At 40.6% G+C, this 19,482-nt stretch overlaps 2 protein-coding genes across 3 annotated transcripts; one reads left to right on the top strand and one right to left on the bottom strand.

Moving 5' to 3' along the window:
* The first annotated feature begins 325 nt into the window (after positions 1–325).
* LOC109461870 (calmodulin-like) lies at positions 326–6,409 on the top strand. Of its 2 annotated transcripts, none has more exons than XM_019758340.1 (5): positions 326–519; positions 2,794–2,971; positions 3,504–3,643; positions 4,187–4,291; positions 6,269–6,409. In XM_019758340.1, the coding sequence occupies exons 2-5, from the start codon at positions 2,879–2,881 to the stop codon at positions 6,393–6,395; spliced, it is 465 nt and encodes a 154-aa protein (XP_019613899.1). In that variant the 5' UTR covers positions 326–519; positions 2,794–2,878; the 3' UTR covers positions 6,396–6,409. The 2 variants fall into 2 exon arrangements, with proteins under 2 accessions (XP_019613899.1, XP_019613898.1); XM_019758339.1 differs by having other exon boundaries at positions 2,473–2,971.
* A 2,774-nt stretch (positions 6,410–9,183) lies between these two features.
* LOC109461925 (glutathione S-transferase 1-like) lies at positions 9,184–13,125 on the bottom strand. Its single transcript, XM_019758408.1, has 5 exons — positions 12,865–13,125; positions 11,588–11,680; positions 10,610–10,725; positions 10,147–10,245; positions 9,184–9,726 (listed from the first exon to the last, which is right to left on the bottom strand). Exons 1-5 carry the CDS (start codon positions 12,995–12,997, stop codon positions 9,559–9,561), a joined length of 609 nt encoding a protein of 202 aa, XP_019613967.1. The 5' UTR covers positions 12,998–13,125; the 3' UTR covers positions 9,184–9,558.
* Positions 13,126–19,482: the final 6,357 nt, after the last annotated feature.

Raw genomic sequence — 19,482 nt, 5'->3', positions numbered from 1 at the left:
TAGGAGCCATGAAGTCAACACACCAGGCTGGTTCAAAATTAAAACAATGAATTTTGAACTTTTAATGATACCATTGCATTGAGAGATGGAATAACTTCAACAACTAGTAAGAAAAGGACTATTTTTTGCACATTTTGCAGTTGATTCTGATCGTTTTTTTTTTTTTTGCAAATCAGAAAAAAATGAAGCGGGCGAATCCGTTAACCAAGGAATTAAATTGGTGTGGCCTTATCTGAAAACGTCAGATCACGCGATAGGAATCCACGTACGGTCAGTCCTTACGTTTCCCAGATCACGTCACCCCTCAGCTAGTGTTACTCCAGTCCACAGTGTGTCAGGGCTGCACGTAGGGAGAGGTCATTGCCGTGTTATATTTAGCTCAGAGTGAACGTAGAAAAGCTCTATAACAGACGGGAGAGAGACGGAGGGAGGCGGAGGGTGAAGTGTGGTGTGGACGATCTAACGGGGAGGAATTTAGAGCTGATTGACTTTGGTGGGGAGAACGCTGTTTTGAATGTGGTGAGAAATACTTCTCAATGAATTGTGTGCAGTTAGGTGATAAGTCTGGTAGCGCTTGTCATTTGTATCGCAGCAAGAATTGCTTAGAAGAGATATTGGTTTCCAAATGGAGGTAGTTTGTCTTGGGCGTTATATTTGAGCAAGAATTTCCTGAACGAAATATTGTCTACAGTACCATTGCCAGTACCACTAGCACTTGCTATGCAGTTAGAAGAGTAGCCTTGGGTGAGTATGTTCTGTGTTACAAATGACTAAGATTTTGAGCAAATTTGCTTGCACCTCAGTTGCTGTTTTAACATTGCCTACTGTACAATCGTCAGTATCCCTAGCACTTGCTATATACAGTTAGAAGGGTAGCCTTGGTTGAGTATGTTATGTGTTACTTATGACTAAGATTTTGATCAAATTTGCTTACACTTGAGTTACTCTTTTGATATTTTGTTAGAATCCTTCGCACTTGCTATACAGTTAGAAGAGTAGCCTAATTCAGTTATTTTTATTCGTGTATTCGTAGCATTTGGAAGCATGTTCTGTGTTACTAATGACTGTGACTGTAAGATTTGGATCAAATTTGCTTGGGGCTGCTGAGTGCCTGCTTTAATCTCGGCCTTGCATTTTCATTAAGGAGTCTTGAAACAGATTCTGGACTTCGCGTTGCATCGGAATGCGGTTCAGTTTCCCTAGGCGCAGCCATTGAGAACTGTAGCAGCTTCAGTAAGCTTACCTCTGGGCAAATGTTATTCGAAACAGCACCATATTGGAACGTGCGGAACGTAATATTGAGGCTATCATAATTCAGGCTACTTGAGGAGACAGTTGGGAAGACAGTTCACAGCAATGTATTCAAGCTACATTGCAATAGAGCATTCTTTTAAAAATGCAAGACTTTACTTGTAATGTAATGTACTTGTAATGTACTTGTATAGTGGTCTTACTGCATTTTTGCTGAGACAACGTGTGATGCTAGATGGCTTTTATAATGGGTCAAGTACATGTAGCATTCTCTCTATATAAAATGGTTCAAAATACTTACCAACATGTTATTGAGGCTGTTACTCAATCCATTATACGTCATAGTCTATGGTCGGGATTTAGACACCAGAGATGGACATTCAGTCCGTGGGGTCGGGGCACGTGTCAAAACGGGCCAGGGTTAGGACACGTGTCAAAACTATCCACGGCGAGGTCAGGGCACGTGTTAAAACGATCGTTCCATCGCGAGACTGGAAAATTGGCCCTCCCCACAGCCCCTTTGTTAGCTAGCCTTTGGGTCGTCTCGGTTAGAGATTGACTTATCTTCTCTTGATTGTGGTACGTCAGTCATTCTAACGCGCAAAAAACAACGTAACGTTGGTCGAAAGAGACGAGATTGTCCGCAGCATGCTGGGTGATCTGTATCAGTCATAAGAAGGATTTAAGTGCACGCCAGTATAAAGATAGACATCGACCCTGATCCTGGACCAGGGGGTCAAGAGTTCGAAGCCCAACAGTCAAATTCAGATTCTCATACTTATCTTTGTAATACCTAGCACTAGCGTACATTTTATGCATTAAAGCTGTTCATCTCATGTGGTCAATCGTTCTTTTGCTGTCGTGCTGTCGTTCATGCTGTCGTGCTGTCGTTGATTCCATGCTGTCGTGCTGCACATGTCATTCATTGCTGTCGTGCTGTCATCTATTTTCATGCTGTCGCACTGTCATCCATCTCGTATCTCGTGCTGTAGTGCTTTCATTCATTGCTGTCGTTCTGTCATCTAGCATTATGCTGTCGTGCTGTCATCCAGTTTTATGCTGTCGTGCTGTTGTACATTTCATGCTGTTATGCTGTCGTTCTATGCTGTCGTGCTGTCGACGTCGTTCATATTATATGGTGTCGTGCTATCATTCCATGCTGTGGCACTGTCATTTCATGCTGTCATCCATCTTATGCTGTCATGCTGTCGTTCATTCCAGGTAGGAGAAAAGACGCGAGTGACGGAGGACAGGGGCGAAAGCAAAGGCCGCGCACGGTTTTTCCTTTTCCGGATATCCACCTGAAACATAAAGTCACCATGCGTAAGCTTTACTACCTGCAAAAGACGGGGTTCCTGGCCCTGTTTACCATGATGGTGGTGATGTCGGCTGTATTGATGTTTTTATAATGAGACTGTCGGACGATGTGGGATAAAGGCGGCTTTATCCATGGGCTGTCACGGAAGCAACTGAACCAGCATTAACGTTTATCCACACTCTTGCCTACCTGTATGCTGTGTCTGTGCTGTCACATGTAACCAGCCTGGCTGGATCGACCATCGGGAAGGAATCGAAACTACGGAGCTACGACGAACCGTCTTCTGTAAAGTCTTAAGAGGAGTTCAAGATGTCAAGACGACCGACTTACAGCAGGCAAGACTCCTTGTCCGCGACCCTTCAGGAGGCCTTCATAAAATACGACAAGAAGAAAACGGGAAAGGTAAGACAGAGTGGATCATGGAGAATTTCTTGCATCAGTAAGCAAGACCAGCGCGAAAAGCCTTTATTTGGTTACGACATCTTGTAGCATTAGTAGCAAGCTACGCTCCTTTTTTTCTCGAGTATACGGGCCAGGCAAACTGGTAAGGATGGCATGCATACAGGAGCAATGGTGTTGGTAGTTTTACCACATTTGCCTTTTGTACCTAGTGTGTATAATTCATGAGAAAAAAATTGTAATTAAGTTGTATAATTCTTGAGGCGTTTAAAAATGTTGAGCAATGTTAAATATAAACCAGGACAAGCAGGACCTTATTTACAAAATTCATGAGCAAATGCTACAATGGCCTTTGGCTAAGATGAGACTATTGTACTTTGAACAACATTTTTGTCTTGGACTTTCTTACACCTTTCGATGGATTTGTCCAAAATTTGACATGTCCGCAGTTGAAAAGGGGTTCAAACACTTTAGTCATACTGCATATCACGGATGATTGTGTCCTTTGAACTATTGTTTTTTTTTTTTTTGGTAGATGGACATCCACGACTTGTTCCGAGCGCTGCGGATGCTGGGACTGAACCCTACGGAGGAACAGATCATCTCCATCCGCAGGGACATCGATGACGGGTCCGGGGTGGTCCACTTCGACGACTTCTGCAACATCGTCAGGAGGTGAAGCCTCTCTTTGTTATTTTACTTCCGTCCTACATTCGTTTGGCGACAGAATCAAGCTCTGCAACATGTAGATCTTAAGATCTAGAAAAAGTTACAAGGCGATCAAATAAACAATTGAAAACTTTACAGGTGTAAAGCAGTTGGGAGAGAGTTAACCTATCTTTGTCTATGGACAAACCATCTTTGTACTTTGTACTGTTCAAGATGTTCATCAAATAATGCCAGAATGTGTTCAACAACTTCTGTACTTTTGAGAATGGGCAGACTTTGCTTGCACAACTCAGGACTGTCCTAATTTCGGTGTTTGTCAGTAATCACTCTGTATACTGGGCAGGCCAAGAGAATTTTTTTGTTTCTGTACAACTTGGAATTGGTAAGATTGTAGGTCTTGCCGTGTCAATAGAGAAGTGATTTAACTAAAAAATAAGTTAAGATGACCTAGCGCCATACTGCAGTTGTTTGTTTCTGCGCATAGCGTGCCTCTATTAAAGTGGTGAAGGGTTTTTGATAGGTTTTTGTATATTTTTTTTCTTTCTCCAGATTAATGTACCAAGCAGAGCAGGAACACGCTGCCGACGATCTGAGAGTGGCGTTCCAAATGTTCGACAGGGAAGGGTCGGGGTACATACGGGCAACCGAGTTTAGGTACAGACGTTTGCGTTCCCTGTTGGCCACTTAGAGTTAGACATGGACTACCCTATGGTGTTTAGGAGTACAACGGACAGCAAGCTTAGCTTGTTTTCCCTCTGTGCATTTAAAAACAATTGTGTCGTGCCGATACAAATGCTATTTCTGACCAAAACTCACTAATCCTGTTACATTAACATATAAAACCAGCAATTATGTAATCTTGTACCCGATTAAAATCACATCTCTCCACAAGAGAACATATTCAACCGTTCAAGTTTAAGTACACGAACTTGTTTGTTTTCCTACTGTTCGGTTTGAAGGTCATTATTTTTTGTTCTCCTGCCAAAACTACGGAAATAGTACAAGGTCACATTTGATGGACGTTGCCCAGACGAAATTCATGATGTTATGATCCAATATTTTATTTTTCTTGGCTCCATTGGAGCTTCTTTGTTTTCCTTCTTCTAGCATGTTGAGGGTACTTCTAATTCGATTATATTGATGATCTCTTGCCAGAACCACGGAAATAGTACAAGGTCACATTTGATTGACGTCGTCCAGACGAAATTCATGACGTTATGATCCACTATTTCATTATTCTTGGCTCCATTGGAACTTCTTTGTTTTCTTCTAGCGTGTTAGGGGTACTTCTAATTCGATAATATTTATGATCTCTTGCCAAAACCATTGAAATAGTACAAGGTCGAATATGATTGACGTTGCCCAGACGACATTCATAATGTTATGATCCAATATTTTGTTTTTCTTGGCTCCATTGGAGCTTCTTTGTTCTCCTTCTTCTAGCATGTTGAGGGCACTTCTACTCCGATTATATTTATGATCTCTTGCCAAAACCACTGAAATAGTACAAGGTCACATTTGATTGACGTTGCCCAGACAACATTCATGATGTTATGGTCCACTATTTCATTATTCTTGGCTCGACCGGAGCTTCTTTGTTTTTCTTCTTCTAGCATGTTGAGGGCACTTCTAATTCAATTATACTCATGATCTCTTGCCAGAACCACTGAAATAGTACAAGGTCGAATATGATTGACGTTTCCCAGACGACATTCGTGATGTTATGATCCACTATTTTATTTTTCTTGGCTCGACCGGAGGTTTTTTGTTTTCCTTCTTCTAGCATGTTAAGGGCACATCTAATTCGATTATATTTATGATCTCTTGCCAGAACCACTAAAATAGTACGAGGTCACATTTGATGGACGTTGCCCAGACGAAATTCATGATGTTATGATCCAATATTTTATTTTTCTTGGCTCCATTGGAGCTTCTTTGTTTTCCTTCCTCTTGCGTGTTAAGGGTACTTCTAATTCGATTATATTTATGATCTCTTGCCAAAACCACTAAAATAGTACAAGGTCGCATATAATTGATGTTGTCTGGACTTATCTATTCACTATGATGTTTTTCTTGGCAGGAATGGATGCCAGTTGTGCATGCCTTTTTGAGCAAAGCAGCACGAGGTGTCTTGTATGGGCGAACGAATAACAACATGTTTTGAACAACCTTATACATCGTCCATGCATGCTGTAGACACTGTCGGAATGACATGCCTTACTGTAACGGTCATTCACTGTCTCTCCCGTTTGAAAACAGACAGGAGGTTGATGACATTAGGATATGACATGACACTGATGCTTGAGTGTGACTCGAAAAACTGTCGCCACAATCTACCCAGATATTAGCAGTTTTTTTTATTCCAACATGTAATCACAAGACTTGGTGACGGCACACTCAAGTTTTTTCAACTTATATTAATGCCGCCACCAATATAGGGGACAATATCATACTCATTTTCACCTGAGCGAAGTGAGGAAAGTCGTGTAAAGTGCCTTTCCCACGGGCACAAGATCGGTGGCATGTCAAGACTCGAACCCGGGACCTCTTGGTTCCGAGTCGAGCACTCTGCCGCTACGCCACACGACCCCAGTAATCTTTATCCTTTCTTTTGTGTCTTTCTCCTTACAGAAAAGTGATGACGACACTAGGATACCGGATGAGCGCGCAAGAAGTGGACGACATCTTGAAGATGGTTGACGTCACCGGAGATGGAATGATCAGTTATGAGGAGTTTATCTCCGTTTTAGCAGCGTGAATTCGAATGAGAGAGAAAAAAAATCGACATCTGCTTTTTATTGATTTATACTGACAGCTATGGGGTTAGTTTAAGTCTCTTAGCTTCAGCTAAAAAAATTGAAAACTAGAATTAACCGAGAATAAATTTATAAGGGGATACTTTTATTGATAAAATGATGTAACGATATTACTAGTAGATGTGGATATAATTCTAAGTCCTTAAACCTTTGGGTATAAATTTGAAAACTAGTAAACTAACAATAGGATTATTTAAGTTTTCTAATTGATTATGAATAATAATTACTGGGGTGATTTATTATATTAGAGCTTGTAGGGTGTGATGTACATGTATAATTTTGCTTGTGTAAAGAATCCAATGGCTTATTTTAGTTTAGATTAATTTATTGAGATTCTTTTTAGCCCCTAAACGGGCTAATCTTCCAGAGCTCCAACACAAAATATATACAGGTAAAGAAACAGAACAAATTTACAATTACAGCTATTATACACTGTCACAACTATACAATATTTAAAAAAAGAGATTCGAGGAATTACACATAAAAGTCATGCCTATACATAACTTTCATACACAAAATACAAATTCTGCATTAAGGTAATCATCTTACTTTTAACAAATGTTTGTTAACTGTTTGACATGAGATATGGCTTAGGGGTACCCTGGATGCCAAACTAGTATCGGGCCGTTAGCCGTTTTCCTTCGGCAGCTAAGAACCCTTCGCCCGCCTATTACTAGTAATAGGGCCGGACAAACCCCTCGGGCTCAACTCCCCCGTAGCGGTAATTTAGATAGGCGGGCGAAGGGTTCTTGGCTGCCGAAGGAAGACGGCTAACGGCCCGATACTAGTTTGGCATTCAGGGTAGCTTAGGGGTAACGAACGATAGTCACTACAATAGCTCGTTTGCTATGTGGTGACTTGTATGTAGGAAGCAAGTTTCGTCGGTTGGAAAATTCGTCGTTGCGCATATTCATGTGGTGTAACGTACGGCATGTACGTTTTAACGTGTGGTATGAACGTCTTCGTGCAACGCTTTCTCTGACGAAAAATGAACACGCTTGGTAACATCGACATTCATGACTGTACATACTTGTATGTACTTGTTTCGTACCTCTTTGCTAAATGAACTAAGGTATCAAGACATGCGTTACATCTACATGTTGTTATATTGGATTTGAAGGTCTAAAATTGTTGTAAATACATGTATGTGATGGCATCGTCTGGGGGTTTATATGTTATTTTGCTGTTGCTGCTATTCTGTTGTGTTATGCCGTACCTTTATACCTAATTAAATTTGTGTATGTATCATGTAATTTTAATGAGTTGACGACGTTGATTTTAATGTCCTGTCCTTATCTTGTGTATCTTGTTGTACTTGTCCCCAGGGTTAGAAAATAAATAAAAAATAAAATATGTCTAATTATAAGTCAGTACTTTGGGAAACTTACGGTACACGTGTTGCTATGTGAAGTATTCTGGTCTGACTCCAACTGAATGGTTGGGTTCCAATGGCCACATCAGATGTTTCTATTTGTGGCAGGTGTCGTATTTCTTGTGTGCCGAGTGTGTATGACTTGTTGACCCGAGTTGAGACTCGCTCGGCATTCTGAAGGCTTCCGATTACCAGACAAAATAAAACTGTCTAGAAATAGCATAGAGTCGTCATAGCGCCATTCATATGTTTTATCCTTGCTGGGGCTACATCATTTATCTGTATCAGTATAGCCGGTATAACCGCCCTTCGGCGGAACACACCAGCACGCACGCAGCGCGGCCGCAGCTAGCTATATCACGTACACCGAACGACTTGTTACACTCAATCTTTGCACATTTAATTGCAGGAGTTGTTTAAAGCTTTCTAGTGATGATGCTCCAACTGTGCTTGGTGGCAACGAGTTCCAGTTTACGATAGTTCTTGGGAAATACGAGTTTTTGAATACCTCAATTCTTGGTTGATAACTCTGATATTTGAATTCGGCATGACTGTTTCTTGTTCTTTTCTGGGCTGGTTTCAGATACTTAGTGGTTGGTACGTCCACCAGTTTATTAGTCATTTTGTAGATCATGCACAGTCTGGACATTCTACGTCTGTCTTCCAGCGACCCCCACTGTAGGTTTCTTTTTTTTCATTTCCGTTACACTAGCACCCATTTGATAACTATTCGTGCAGAATCTTGCAGCTTGGTTCTGTACCCTTTCCAGTTTGTCTTTCTTTGTACATGGATCCCATAATAATGTAATGCGTTAGTATCTCAAGGATACATCTGGTTTCCCCTGGTGAAAAAACTCAATCATAGTGGAGAAGCGCTAGGAAAGTATTGGTGTGTCCGCGGGCAATGTCCTTGGTGCTGAAATGTAGATGCCTAGTCAGGACAAGAGTTTGACAGGCAAAATATTGTAATTTGAGTTTAGAACAACATGATTATGTTTACCGAAGGAAAACATATTGTTTTTACTCAGTTTCTTCCTCTTCTGTTCCAAACACTAACCTCTGACCTGACTAATGACATGATTTGTTGACGTATCACCATGGTGACTGGTGTTGGGTTACATAATGTTGCAATTTCATGGTCTGCTCTGCTCCTGTCACCATATACTTGTAGTACATGTATGAGAATGTGTTTGAGTAAGAATTAACAGAGCAGACCATATCCGAAGGTAAACATTATGCATTTGGTTTGCAAATTAAATTAGATTATGTTAATTGCAACGTTATTTCCATATTCAATGAAACAAATAATTTACAATTAAACTATTCTTACTCCATAGGTCAATGAATTTACAGTATGGTTCTTTTCATAACGTGGCTTTTTATTGAGAGTGAGAGACCTTACATGGTTCTACCATAGATGGATCTATAGAACGTTACAAAATACAAGAATTTACATAACTTGTATTCTGCAGATCCGTACACGTTTCTATAACAAAAAACGTAGTTCAATTTACGCCAACCAAGAATAGAAAAAAAAACTTTAAAAAAGTTAAAACCAACTGAGTACATTATTAATTTCATGACTACATATATATCTATGACTATGACTGTTGTTAACGTCAAGCAGATGTAAGAAAGAAATAATAGTAACGTTTGAAAACTTGTCACACACTCTGGGCGCTCAGTAATTTGGGTGCCAGATACAATCTCGGCTCAAAGCATCTGCTTGTAATTTAAAACTGTGTGACCGGCCTCTCCTTCAGCCATTTCGCGATGCCCGGGTTGGATGAGACGTTCCCCATGACTTTGTTCAGGTTGACGTAACCTTTGAGATGGTCCCCCGGGATGAAGCCGGAAATGAAGCCGACGAAGGCGAAGAAGTTGACGTCAGCCCAGGTCAACTGTAGGGGGGGTGGGGGGTGGTTGAGGGGATATTAAAAAAACAAACGTTAGATAGGACGTTATGCTGTGTGTGAAAATGCAGGTAGACTTGTTTTCATATTAATTGTTTTCATTATTTTTTAAATTGAAATTTGGGAGATCATTTATTATTCCACTGGTACAAAAAGCACTTGTCAATCTGCATCATGTAACAATAGAACACATATAGTGTGAGCAACGAGCAATAATAGTCACGTGTTTGTAACCGTAACTCTCGCGAGAATACGTTTTGATGAGTCATTAATTATCCTGACGAAGGCGACAGTGGTCCTTGAAAATTTGATCTCTGTGTAATCCTTGTGTTGGAATAACGTTCAGCATTTTTATTATCATTACTAGATGATAGTAAACACAGATAAAGTTTCATGATGAAAACGTACCGAGTTCCCCACGAAATATCCCTCCGCGCTCGCCAGCTTTTCAAACAGGTCAAAGAACGGCGGCATGGTTTTCTCTGCCATTTCCTTCTTCATTTCTTCCTGCAGAAAAAAAGAAAGAAAACGATATTCGCATTTCAGGCCCTGTTCAGACGAAAGCGTTGAAAGTGCATTAGATCCAGATTCCACCGAAGCAGGATTCATGTGGCCCCATCTGAAAGTCTTGTTCACACGGAAACGCCTAAACCGCGATTAGGGTAAATCACATTCCTCACATCTGGTCCACGTGCGCCACACGTTCCTTTCAAACCGTGTCCAAGCACGATTCTCCTAAAATGCATTCATTGTTGTTTGATGATGAAAACACGCAAGGTATGGGTAGAAATATAATGCTACAGCAAGTTCATATCTACAGTAACAATAGCATTATCTACAAAATTAATGTCTTAAGCATTTTGGAACCTACTTTCTTATTTTCGTCCTTCTCCGTGAAGACTGGCACCATCTTCATCCCAAGGTCATCCAGCCCGTCACAGATCATGTCTGCCCGGGCCTGGTCCAGATGGGTCTTCCCTGCCATACCTGCAAACAACGGCAGGGGGCGCTTCAGAACTGAACAGGACTATATAGACTATACTAGTATATAGCATATAGAGAGCATATTAGGCTAGGGGTGTACATAAACCTGCTTCAACTTCTATGTTTTTAGTATTTCTAACTAGTTGAGTTTCTCGTGTAGAAAAGTCATTTTGGCCTACATAATGGCCGATAGAGGGGGTTAGGTTGGGGATGTTCACTAGCCTCTACCAGGCTTTAGAGGCGGCTAGACAGAGGAGTAAACATTGGCTACATTGACAGATAAATGCCGGGGAAGGGGTTGGAGTCGGGGATGCTAACAAGCCTCCACCAGTAGCCTCTAGCAGGCTTTAGGAAGCGCCTGAAAAGGGTAGAAATAGACAGCATGCCAGGGTAGTTAGTTTGCTATAAAATGCGGTTTGACGCTCCGTCTAAAGCCTGGTAGAGGCTACGAAGTTTAACGAAGACCGCTGTGCATTTTCACCCAATATATTCTGCAGTGTCACGCACTTAAAGTTGGTACGCCCCCCCCCCTGATCACACTAGATGCAAATGAGATACGTGACCCTGAATGACCTTGAATACGTGTACATTGTGAGATCACAGTCCATGACTAGTGTAAACAGCAGCAGGGGACGACTTCAGAACATTTTTCTACTCCCAAACAATATCTTAAACCACAAATTCATAAAATATCAAAACATTATAGAATGGAATCAGCTAGCATTCTTACACACAAATAATGTAAAACTGTCATATAAAAGATAAAGAAGGATGCCAATAAAAATTTATCAGTTTCTCAATTCATGTCCTAGCAATTAGAATATCTAACATGATTTGTTTTTTTTACTTTTGTTGTTGTACGTACCGGTTTCTTTAGCGACCAGCCTCCCGATGGCCTTCCCCTGACAGATCATGGTTCCGTCCACTTCTAGGATAGGCAGTTGACCCATGGGAGTTTCTGGTGAAAATTACACATAACAGCCTCCAGTTTAATTCCAGACTAAGTTGATGTAAAAAGTTTCTAGGGGGCGGGGCGGTACAACAAGTTTATAATGTGAGAACTTTAGAACGCAGCTCAAATAACCTGAGGCAATGACACGTACGTGTTTGCTTACAGACCAACTAGACGTGCAGCTTTTTTTTGTTTCGTCGTTTTGCAGTGTTTTCACTGTAAACAAACGTCCCCCAGCCTTATACAACTGGTAGCGTGAACGGTTTGCCAAGCTACGCTACCGCCCCTGGATTTGGGCCAAAATTTTAATTTTAAAAAGTTCCTTTTCTTTTTTTTTATTCCAACATGTAATCACCAGACGTGGTGACGGCACACTCAAGTTTTTTCAACGTATATTAATGCCGCCACCAACCCAGGGGACAAATACACGACAGGACAATACTCATTTACACCTGAGCAAAGTGAGGAAAGTCGTGTCAAGTGCCTTTCCCAAGAGCACAAGATCGGTGGCATGTCAGGACTCGAAGCCGGGACTCTTAGTTCCGAGTGGCGCACTCTACCGCTACACCACACGACCCCACACCTTCCTTGCCACGCCCCCCAGCGACGAACTGTTTCTTACAACACGATACATTGCTGCGCGGACAGTCCCCGATGTTTCTACAATTACCGGGTGGTTCTGACCCCTTGGGCCTAGCTACGGCTACAATTGAAGGCTTAAATACAGGGACTGCATTTCATTAAAACTGGACAGAGGCCCAATGTAAGGTGTTCCCTATCAGATCTAACATCATCTATCCATTGCTCACCTTTGCAGGTATACCTGTAGGCCTCTATGCTATCTTACCTAGATATTACGCAAGCTATAGTGACTAGATAAAGGTAGCATAGAAGCTATAGAAGAAGTGGGTAAACTCGTCTTCCATTGCCTTAAAGGGGGCACACCCCAGTTTATTTGGCGTCTCTATTCGAAGCTGCACACCCTCAAATCTAGCGACTGTCTTTGGCGTGGAATAATTCGGAAGGAGAATAACTGTACATGGGACGAAAGGATATCTCTTCAGCTACAAGACCAGCTGATCGAGTTTGGTTTCTTCAACCTTTTTAAGTTTGGTAAAATCAACGGCAAAAACTCCTTTTAAAACCCCCTCCCCACCAAACCGCACACGTATACCGAGACCAGTACATACTCGGCTTGAGCTCGGCCCACTGCTCCCCTTCAACCCGCACGTCCTCGTACTCAATCCCGCCTGCAGCGAACAGCAGCCGGGCCAACTCCGCCCGGCCCTTCCCCTTGAAATACGTCAGCTTGTAGCTCGGCATCTTAGTGCTTGGTTCGCTCACGAGAAAGCCTTTGATTCCAACTCGGCACGACGTAGTACTAGTAGGTTTAGACCACCTGATGTTAGTATTTAACAAAAGGGGGCTGGGCTTTTGTTCCCTTGGCGGGTATTGGGTGACAGGTTTGCCCGTGTCACAGTGACTAGGCAGAATAGAGGTTGCTTTGAACGGCCATTGGCAAACCTTCAGTAGGTTAAAGTTCAAGGTCCTTACGGACGAGGTCGTGAATTGTACTTGGTATCTACATACAGTGGCTAAACCTACAGTGTTTTTTCAGTGTGCCGCTACAAGTTTATACTAGCTTGATATAGTTGGGACATTCAGAAGACGTTTATATGAATTATTCTTTTTAAAAGATATGTTCACATGCATCAAATTGTGGCATCACAATACTTTTAATTGAATATTAATATTTCTGCCCGTATTATTGTTTATTGTTTATTTGATGGATCTCCATTAGTTAGTGTACTGCAATATTCTTTCTGGGCTCATAAAACACATATTATTACAAACTTAATGTTCCATCACTGAATGCATAAAATATATGCTTTAGTAACAGACTGAATTAAAAAACGTTGAATATGATATTGTAACCTTGCCATAAGCTTTGGTTAATGGAGGAAATAAAAGCAGCAATTTATACAATTTTTGAATGAATTCAACACATTAAGTTTAAAAAAACAGCTACAATAAAACGAGAATAATATCAACACAATGAGAAATAAGAAATAATTGCGACACAAGCACATAATACAAATAAGTACATTTCCTCAAAAGCCTTACGACAACCAACAAACTTAAAAATAGTTTCAAAGTTTTAACGAAAACTAAACAAATTCTGTATCTGTATCTGTATAGCCGGTATAACCGCCCTTCGGCGTAACACACCAGCTTCGCCGGCACGCGGCGCGGCGGCAGCTAGCTATATCACACCAAACGACTTGTTACACTCAGTCCTTGCACATTTAATTGCAGGAGATGTTTAAAGCTTTCTAGTGATGATGCCTGAACTGTGCTTGGTGGCAACGTGTTCCAGTCTACGATAGTTCTTGGAAAATACGAGTTTTTGAACACCTCAATTCTTGGTTGATAACTCTGTTATTTGAAGCTTCAGGCATGAGTATTCATATTTATTAATTATATTTTGTTGTGTAGCGCTGTTAGAATAAGTTATAAACTTGAGTGCAGCGCCATACTGTCCTTTTTACTGTTTTGTTGTGAATTGAAGTAGAGATAGTAGGTTCGATAAGTATATCATACACGTAGAACTTCATGTTAGCAAATAGTCTTATATCACCACATTTTTCTTGTCAATGTCTGTATGCAATTAGCCATCGGGCATGAATTTGCAATGAACAACAATATTGATGAATAAAAAAAACAACGTTTAAGCTTCTGTATTATTATTCAGGGCAAATTTTACAGGTTTTCGTCCAGAACCACCCACCACTTTTCTTTGGTAAGGGACTCTGTGTAGCTTGGCAGATGAACCTCAACTTCAAACAGCATTTAGTGTCGTACCACATCGGGGTACCGGTGGGGTATGACCAGTACCGTCCACAGTCTAACTTCACAGACCCTTCTGTGCCTGGATATCGATCCCATCCCTGATAAAAAAAGCAACATGACATAATTATCTTGAATCTGAGTGTATCCTTTTCTGTAACCTATTTCTAAGATTTTTGTCCATAAAAAATACTTTCATACATACACTTTTATACATTCAATTTTAAGGATCAATGGTCAGTATGTATTGTTAGCCAGTGTCCTCACTATGAGACCGAAAGAAACAGATTATTTCAGACAGTTAACGTTACAACAATTTCTCCATCCTTTCGTCATTTAGAAGATCACCAAAAAAACTGCATTTCTACTAAGATCACAAAACCCACTAATTATGCAGAATGTGGGAGTATTCATTATCCACTGCTTTCAAAGAAGAAGTCGAACCCCATAATAGCTAGCGTAGTAGTAGAAGTAGAAGTTTTTTCCAGACAGTTGTTACCTGTCTCCTGTTACTGTATTGCAATGTGTATTATACTTGATTGTAAAAGCAATTAGCCTTCGGGCATGATTTTGCGAATAAAGTTTCAATTATATACTCATAATATGGAGGGAGGGTCGTGTGGCGTAGCGGTAGCGCGTTGGGCTCAGGGCCAAGAGGTCCCGAGTTCGAATCCTACCCATGTTACCGATCTTGTGCCCTTGGGAAACACTTTCCTCACTTCACTCAGGTGGAAATTAGTACCTAGCTTCGGTATAGGACGTGTAAAATGGAGGTCCACGGTTTGGGGGGAGCCACACCCCACACACGTTTAAGAACCCAACGCACTTTTCGAAAAAGTGTAGGGGACCTTCCTGGTGTGAGTGGTTGACGCAAATTACATGTAGTCAAATAGATCCTGTTTTCTGATGTGTGTTAACGTACCTTGTACATGTAATTTGATAGGAGAGATCCGTCTGCCCATTTCCAGTTGTAGTCGCACTTAACCAGCCCGATCCAGTATTCAAAACTCGGTATAATCAGGTTTCTCAGAGCGACGTCCAATTCCCTCGTCTTGGGCATGGCTAGTGTCGCCCCGTCCTTCTCACAGGCCAGCAGGGCGTCAAAGTACTTCTTTTCGTCATCATAGATCCTGATGCAGGTTTGAGCGAGTAGTTGGTAGCCATTCGGACATTTAGCTGAAACAGTAACACAGGACTTTTGGTCATCATTCTTCAAAATAAATTTCGGTACTTTTACTCGTTAGGAAGTTAAATTTGAAAGTTCACTTTTTACACTAACAATCTTTAGTCGTTTGTATAAAGATGAAGATTTGGTGGTTTTATTTCAGACTACTTCAGTCTGCACTTCTTTTCCTTGTGTTTTACATGATTATCATGTTCTTGTTGTGAGGGTTAGCCCTTATAGCCTCCGGCTAGTTAGGCAGTCCTGGCTATATATATAATATATACGAAATTTAAAGAATCCATAGGAATTTTAGGAAATTCATACGATTCATTACAAGGAAACATGCGGATTTTAAGAGATACATACACGTCTTCGGTGGTTTTGTCGTCACCTGTGGCAGTGTGGTTGTCACCTGTGGCAGTGTGGTTGCCACATGTGGCAGTGTGGAGGTCACCTGTGGCAGGTTTCTTGTTCTCACAACATCATGGCAGGTGGCCTGTTGACGTAAAGCAAATGTGGTCAGTATAAATGTATCCATCGAATGCCTTTATAACAACAAAACACAATGTTAAGGGGCTACTTGCTTGCTGAAACAAGTGTGGATGTGCAAAACCAAAATCATCTAAGATGTTCCTTACCTGAGCTGTAGGTATCGGCGTTGTTGCTGTTTCGTTGGATGCTGGAAACATGTTGGTTGCCTGATGCAGTTTAGTAGCAGACATAAAGGCTGTATCTTTTAAAGTGACTGGTACGTAGGCTGCAGTCACGGTGGTTGTTACAGGCTTAGTAGTTGTCCAATTGCCTCCATCAGTTACCGCAGAGGGCTATAATAAAGAGGTACATTGTACAATGTTACAACTTCTCCAGTTCTTACTTTCTTTGGTTCATTTATCATTGGCATTCACCACATTTGTCGAACAATACACATAACAGCCACATAACAATATTTCTTCATTGCATAACTGTACATGGTAGAATTTATGGCTATGGAATATTGAACATAGTACAGAAAAGAAAAGGGTATAGAATGAAAATTAATCACTCAACATCAAAAGCTAATACAGTATGCTAATCATGAGTTTCGGCATTTTTTAAAATAAAAACAGTCTTTTATGTATTTACCTATTTTTGCATTGTAAGACCCAGAGTTGTTGCATTTTTTTAATAATTATATATTTATATCTGTGTATTGGTGATATGTATGGAACTGATGTAAACTAAAATTACAACAGACTACAGTAGAAGACTAACCATGTTGATTTCAGCTGGCCCTCCGAGTGTAAGTGTACCAGTGAGAAACATGCCGATACCAGCTCCTGCACTTAACGAGGCCAACACTGCAATAGCGATGATGATAAACGGGCAGAAACAGCAAAACGCCCTCTTGCAGCTTGTAAAAAATCTGGAGATGTTTGTACCATAGTTGGTATCTGAGGGGAATCAAAGAATCTTGTTCATTTTGTCTCATCATTATCATATTTACCGGAATTTTGTTGTGTAGTCCATGCTTAGTGAATGCCCAAGACTATTTCCAATATGTGGTGAAAGAGGCTATTTACATCAGGGCCCATCACCCTTCACTCAACCGCGACGGGGGCCGACATTGTCTACAAGATATTTTGACCCAATGTTGACGTCAAAGAAACCACGTGACAAGCCCCACTGGGCCAGTCTACTGAGGAAGACCAGAGTGACTGGTCGAAAGCTCTAGATGAGAGAACTTCATGGTGTTGGATCTAAAGTTTTAACAATGACAATGACAATGACAATGAAGATAATGACAACAACTTTAAACACACATCCACATGTGTTTGTGAACATCTGAATGATCTTCAACGTGGGCATAACAAGAGATCAGGCAGTTGGGACTTTAAACTTACTTAGTACGCTATCCTGGAAGTTTGGTTATAATGATTATAACAGGAACAATCCTCTGTGCTTACCTTGTCGTAAGGCACCACGTACATACATCTTATTTTCAATGAGGCCAGGAATCTTGCGGTCTGTAACTACAGGATCATCTAATTTCTGTCGTAGATTCCTGATTCTATCTGTGTCGACATTGTTGTGTACGTGGCCTTCAGTTGTAGTTTCGGTTTTCTTGCCTTTAGCACACAGAAAAGGCACATTAGATACTTAAGGCACATTTGGTGGATGGGCATTGATGATATTCTATTTTTAATTTTGGGTATATGTAATAAAGTTGAAGTCAAAATAAATGTCAAACAGGTTGCCCCAAAACCTACATGTATCCACCATACAAAATCCAGACAATTGCTCTTCCAGAACTTGAACTGCTAACACACAAACCAACACACACAAAAGGCCCACTGCAGTGACATAGGGACCCCCAATAGAGCCCATTTTCGAATTTGACCGTGGTCTCTACAACAGTAACTTGCCTCCTGAAAATCATGAACAACCTTTAACATATGCTTGAGTTATTCTGCTAACAAACTACAAACACTAAAATTCTACATATTTCATGGAGGTATAAGATCTCCGAATTCTTGTTGGTACATGTAACGACTGAGCTTGTCTTGAACAGCAAATGATAGTTTGGCATGTTCCCTGCCGTCTGTTGTTACAATATATATTATATATTCAGCAACAGAAATATGGTACCATGAAGTGTGTACGTACTAGAGTGTACCCTACCTGTATTGAAGGCTTGCTGTGGAAGCGGTGGTAACGGGCGACGAGCTTTGTTGTCTCCACTGTGCGCCATCTGACGTGGAGCTTTATACAATATCATAAATTTATCTATATCGTGACATAATGTTAATACAATGACGCAATAGTCTAGCCTGAACATGACTTATATTTATTTAGTTGCCTGGGAAAACTTTTCTCATCTATTTTAAATATTCATCTTGTTAACTTTGCAGAACATCTCGGCCTTTTCAAACTACAACAGGCGGCCGGTTTGAGATACAAATTAGATCATGAACAACCTTTAACATATGCTTTAACATATGCATTTTTAACATATGAGTTATACTGCTAAAAAACTACAAACACAAAAGGTCCACTGCAGTGACGTAGAGACCCTACACGAAGCCCATTTTCACACTTGACCTTGGTCTCTCCAACGGTAACCTGCCTGTCGAAAACCATGAACATCGATTCATGTCTTCAATAGTTATGCCGCTAGATCTACAGTCTCCTACACTAAAGCAAACTGATTTTCTACCCTTCTGACGAAGGCAACTACTCTTATTATTTTATACCAAAATCAAAGTTTTCATGACTGATAGCTACTTGAAAATTCAAGACACGACACATACCTTTGTTATCTTCCTGTGGTGAAGCGACAGCTCCATACATTTGGTTGTGAACAAAGCCAACGACATTCCGGCCCACAGTTACTTGGCGTCTGTCCGTCCCTTCACCGGATGGTTGTCCATCATTACTGTTGGTCTGTCGTAGAGACAACTGCCGGTTGATCTCATCTTTGTCGACGTAATTATACATGTGAGTGGCAGGATCGTCATCGTCTCCATTGCTTGGTGTGAGGCCTGTAAAACGTACAACAAACACACGATCATGATTTGTGCCTTTCAGACATTTAAGGTGATTCCTAATTCCTAATTTGCATAACTAATGAAGACATATAGAAATGCTAGCGAATAGGAATTTCACACGCAAATTGTAATTCAAGTTTAGAAAACCATAATGTGTATTATTATTATTATTATTATTATTATTATTATTATTATTATTATTATTATTATTATTATTATTATTATTATTATTATTATTATTATTATTATTATTATTATTTCCAAAATCAATA

This window comes from Branchiostoma belcheri, unplaced genomic scaffold (assembly GCF_001625305.1).
Source record: "Branchiostoma belcheri isolate BF01 breed outbred unplaced genomic scaffold, Haploidv18h27 scaffold97, whole genome shotgun sequence".
NCBI classification, from domain to species: domain Eukaryota; kingdom Metazoa; phylum Chordata; class Leptocardii; order Amphioxiformes; family Branchiostomatidae; genus Branchiostoma; species Branchiostoma belcheri.
The sequence above is the reverse complement of the archived record's forward strand: the minus strand, read 5'-3'. Positions and strand labels throughout refer to the sequence as shown.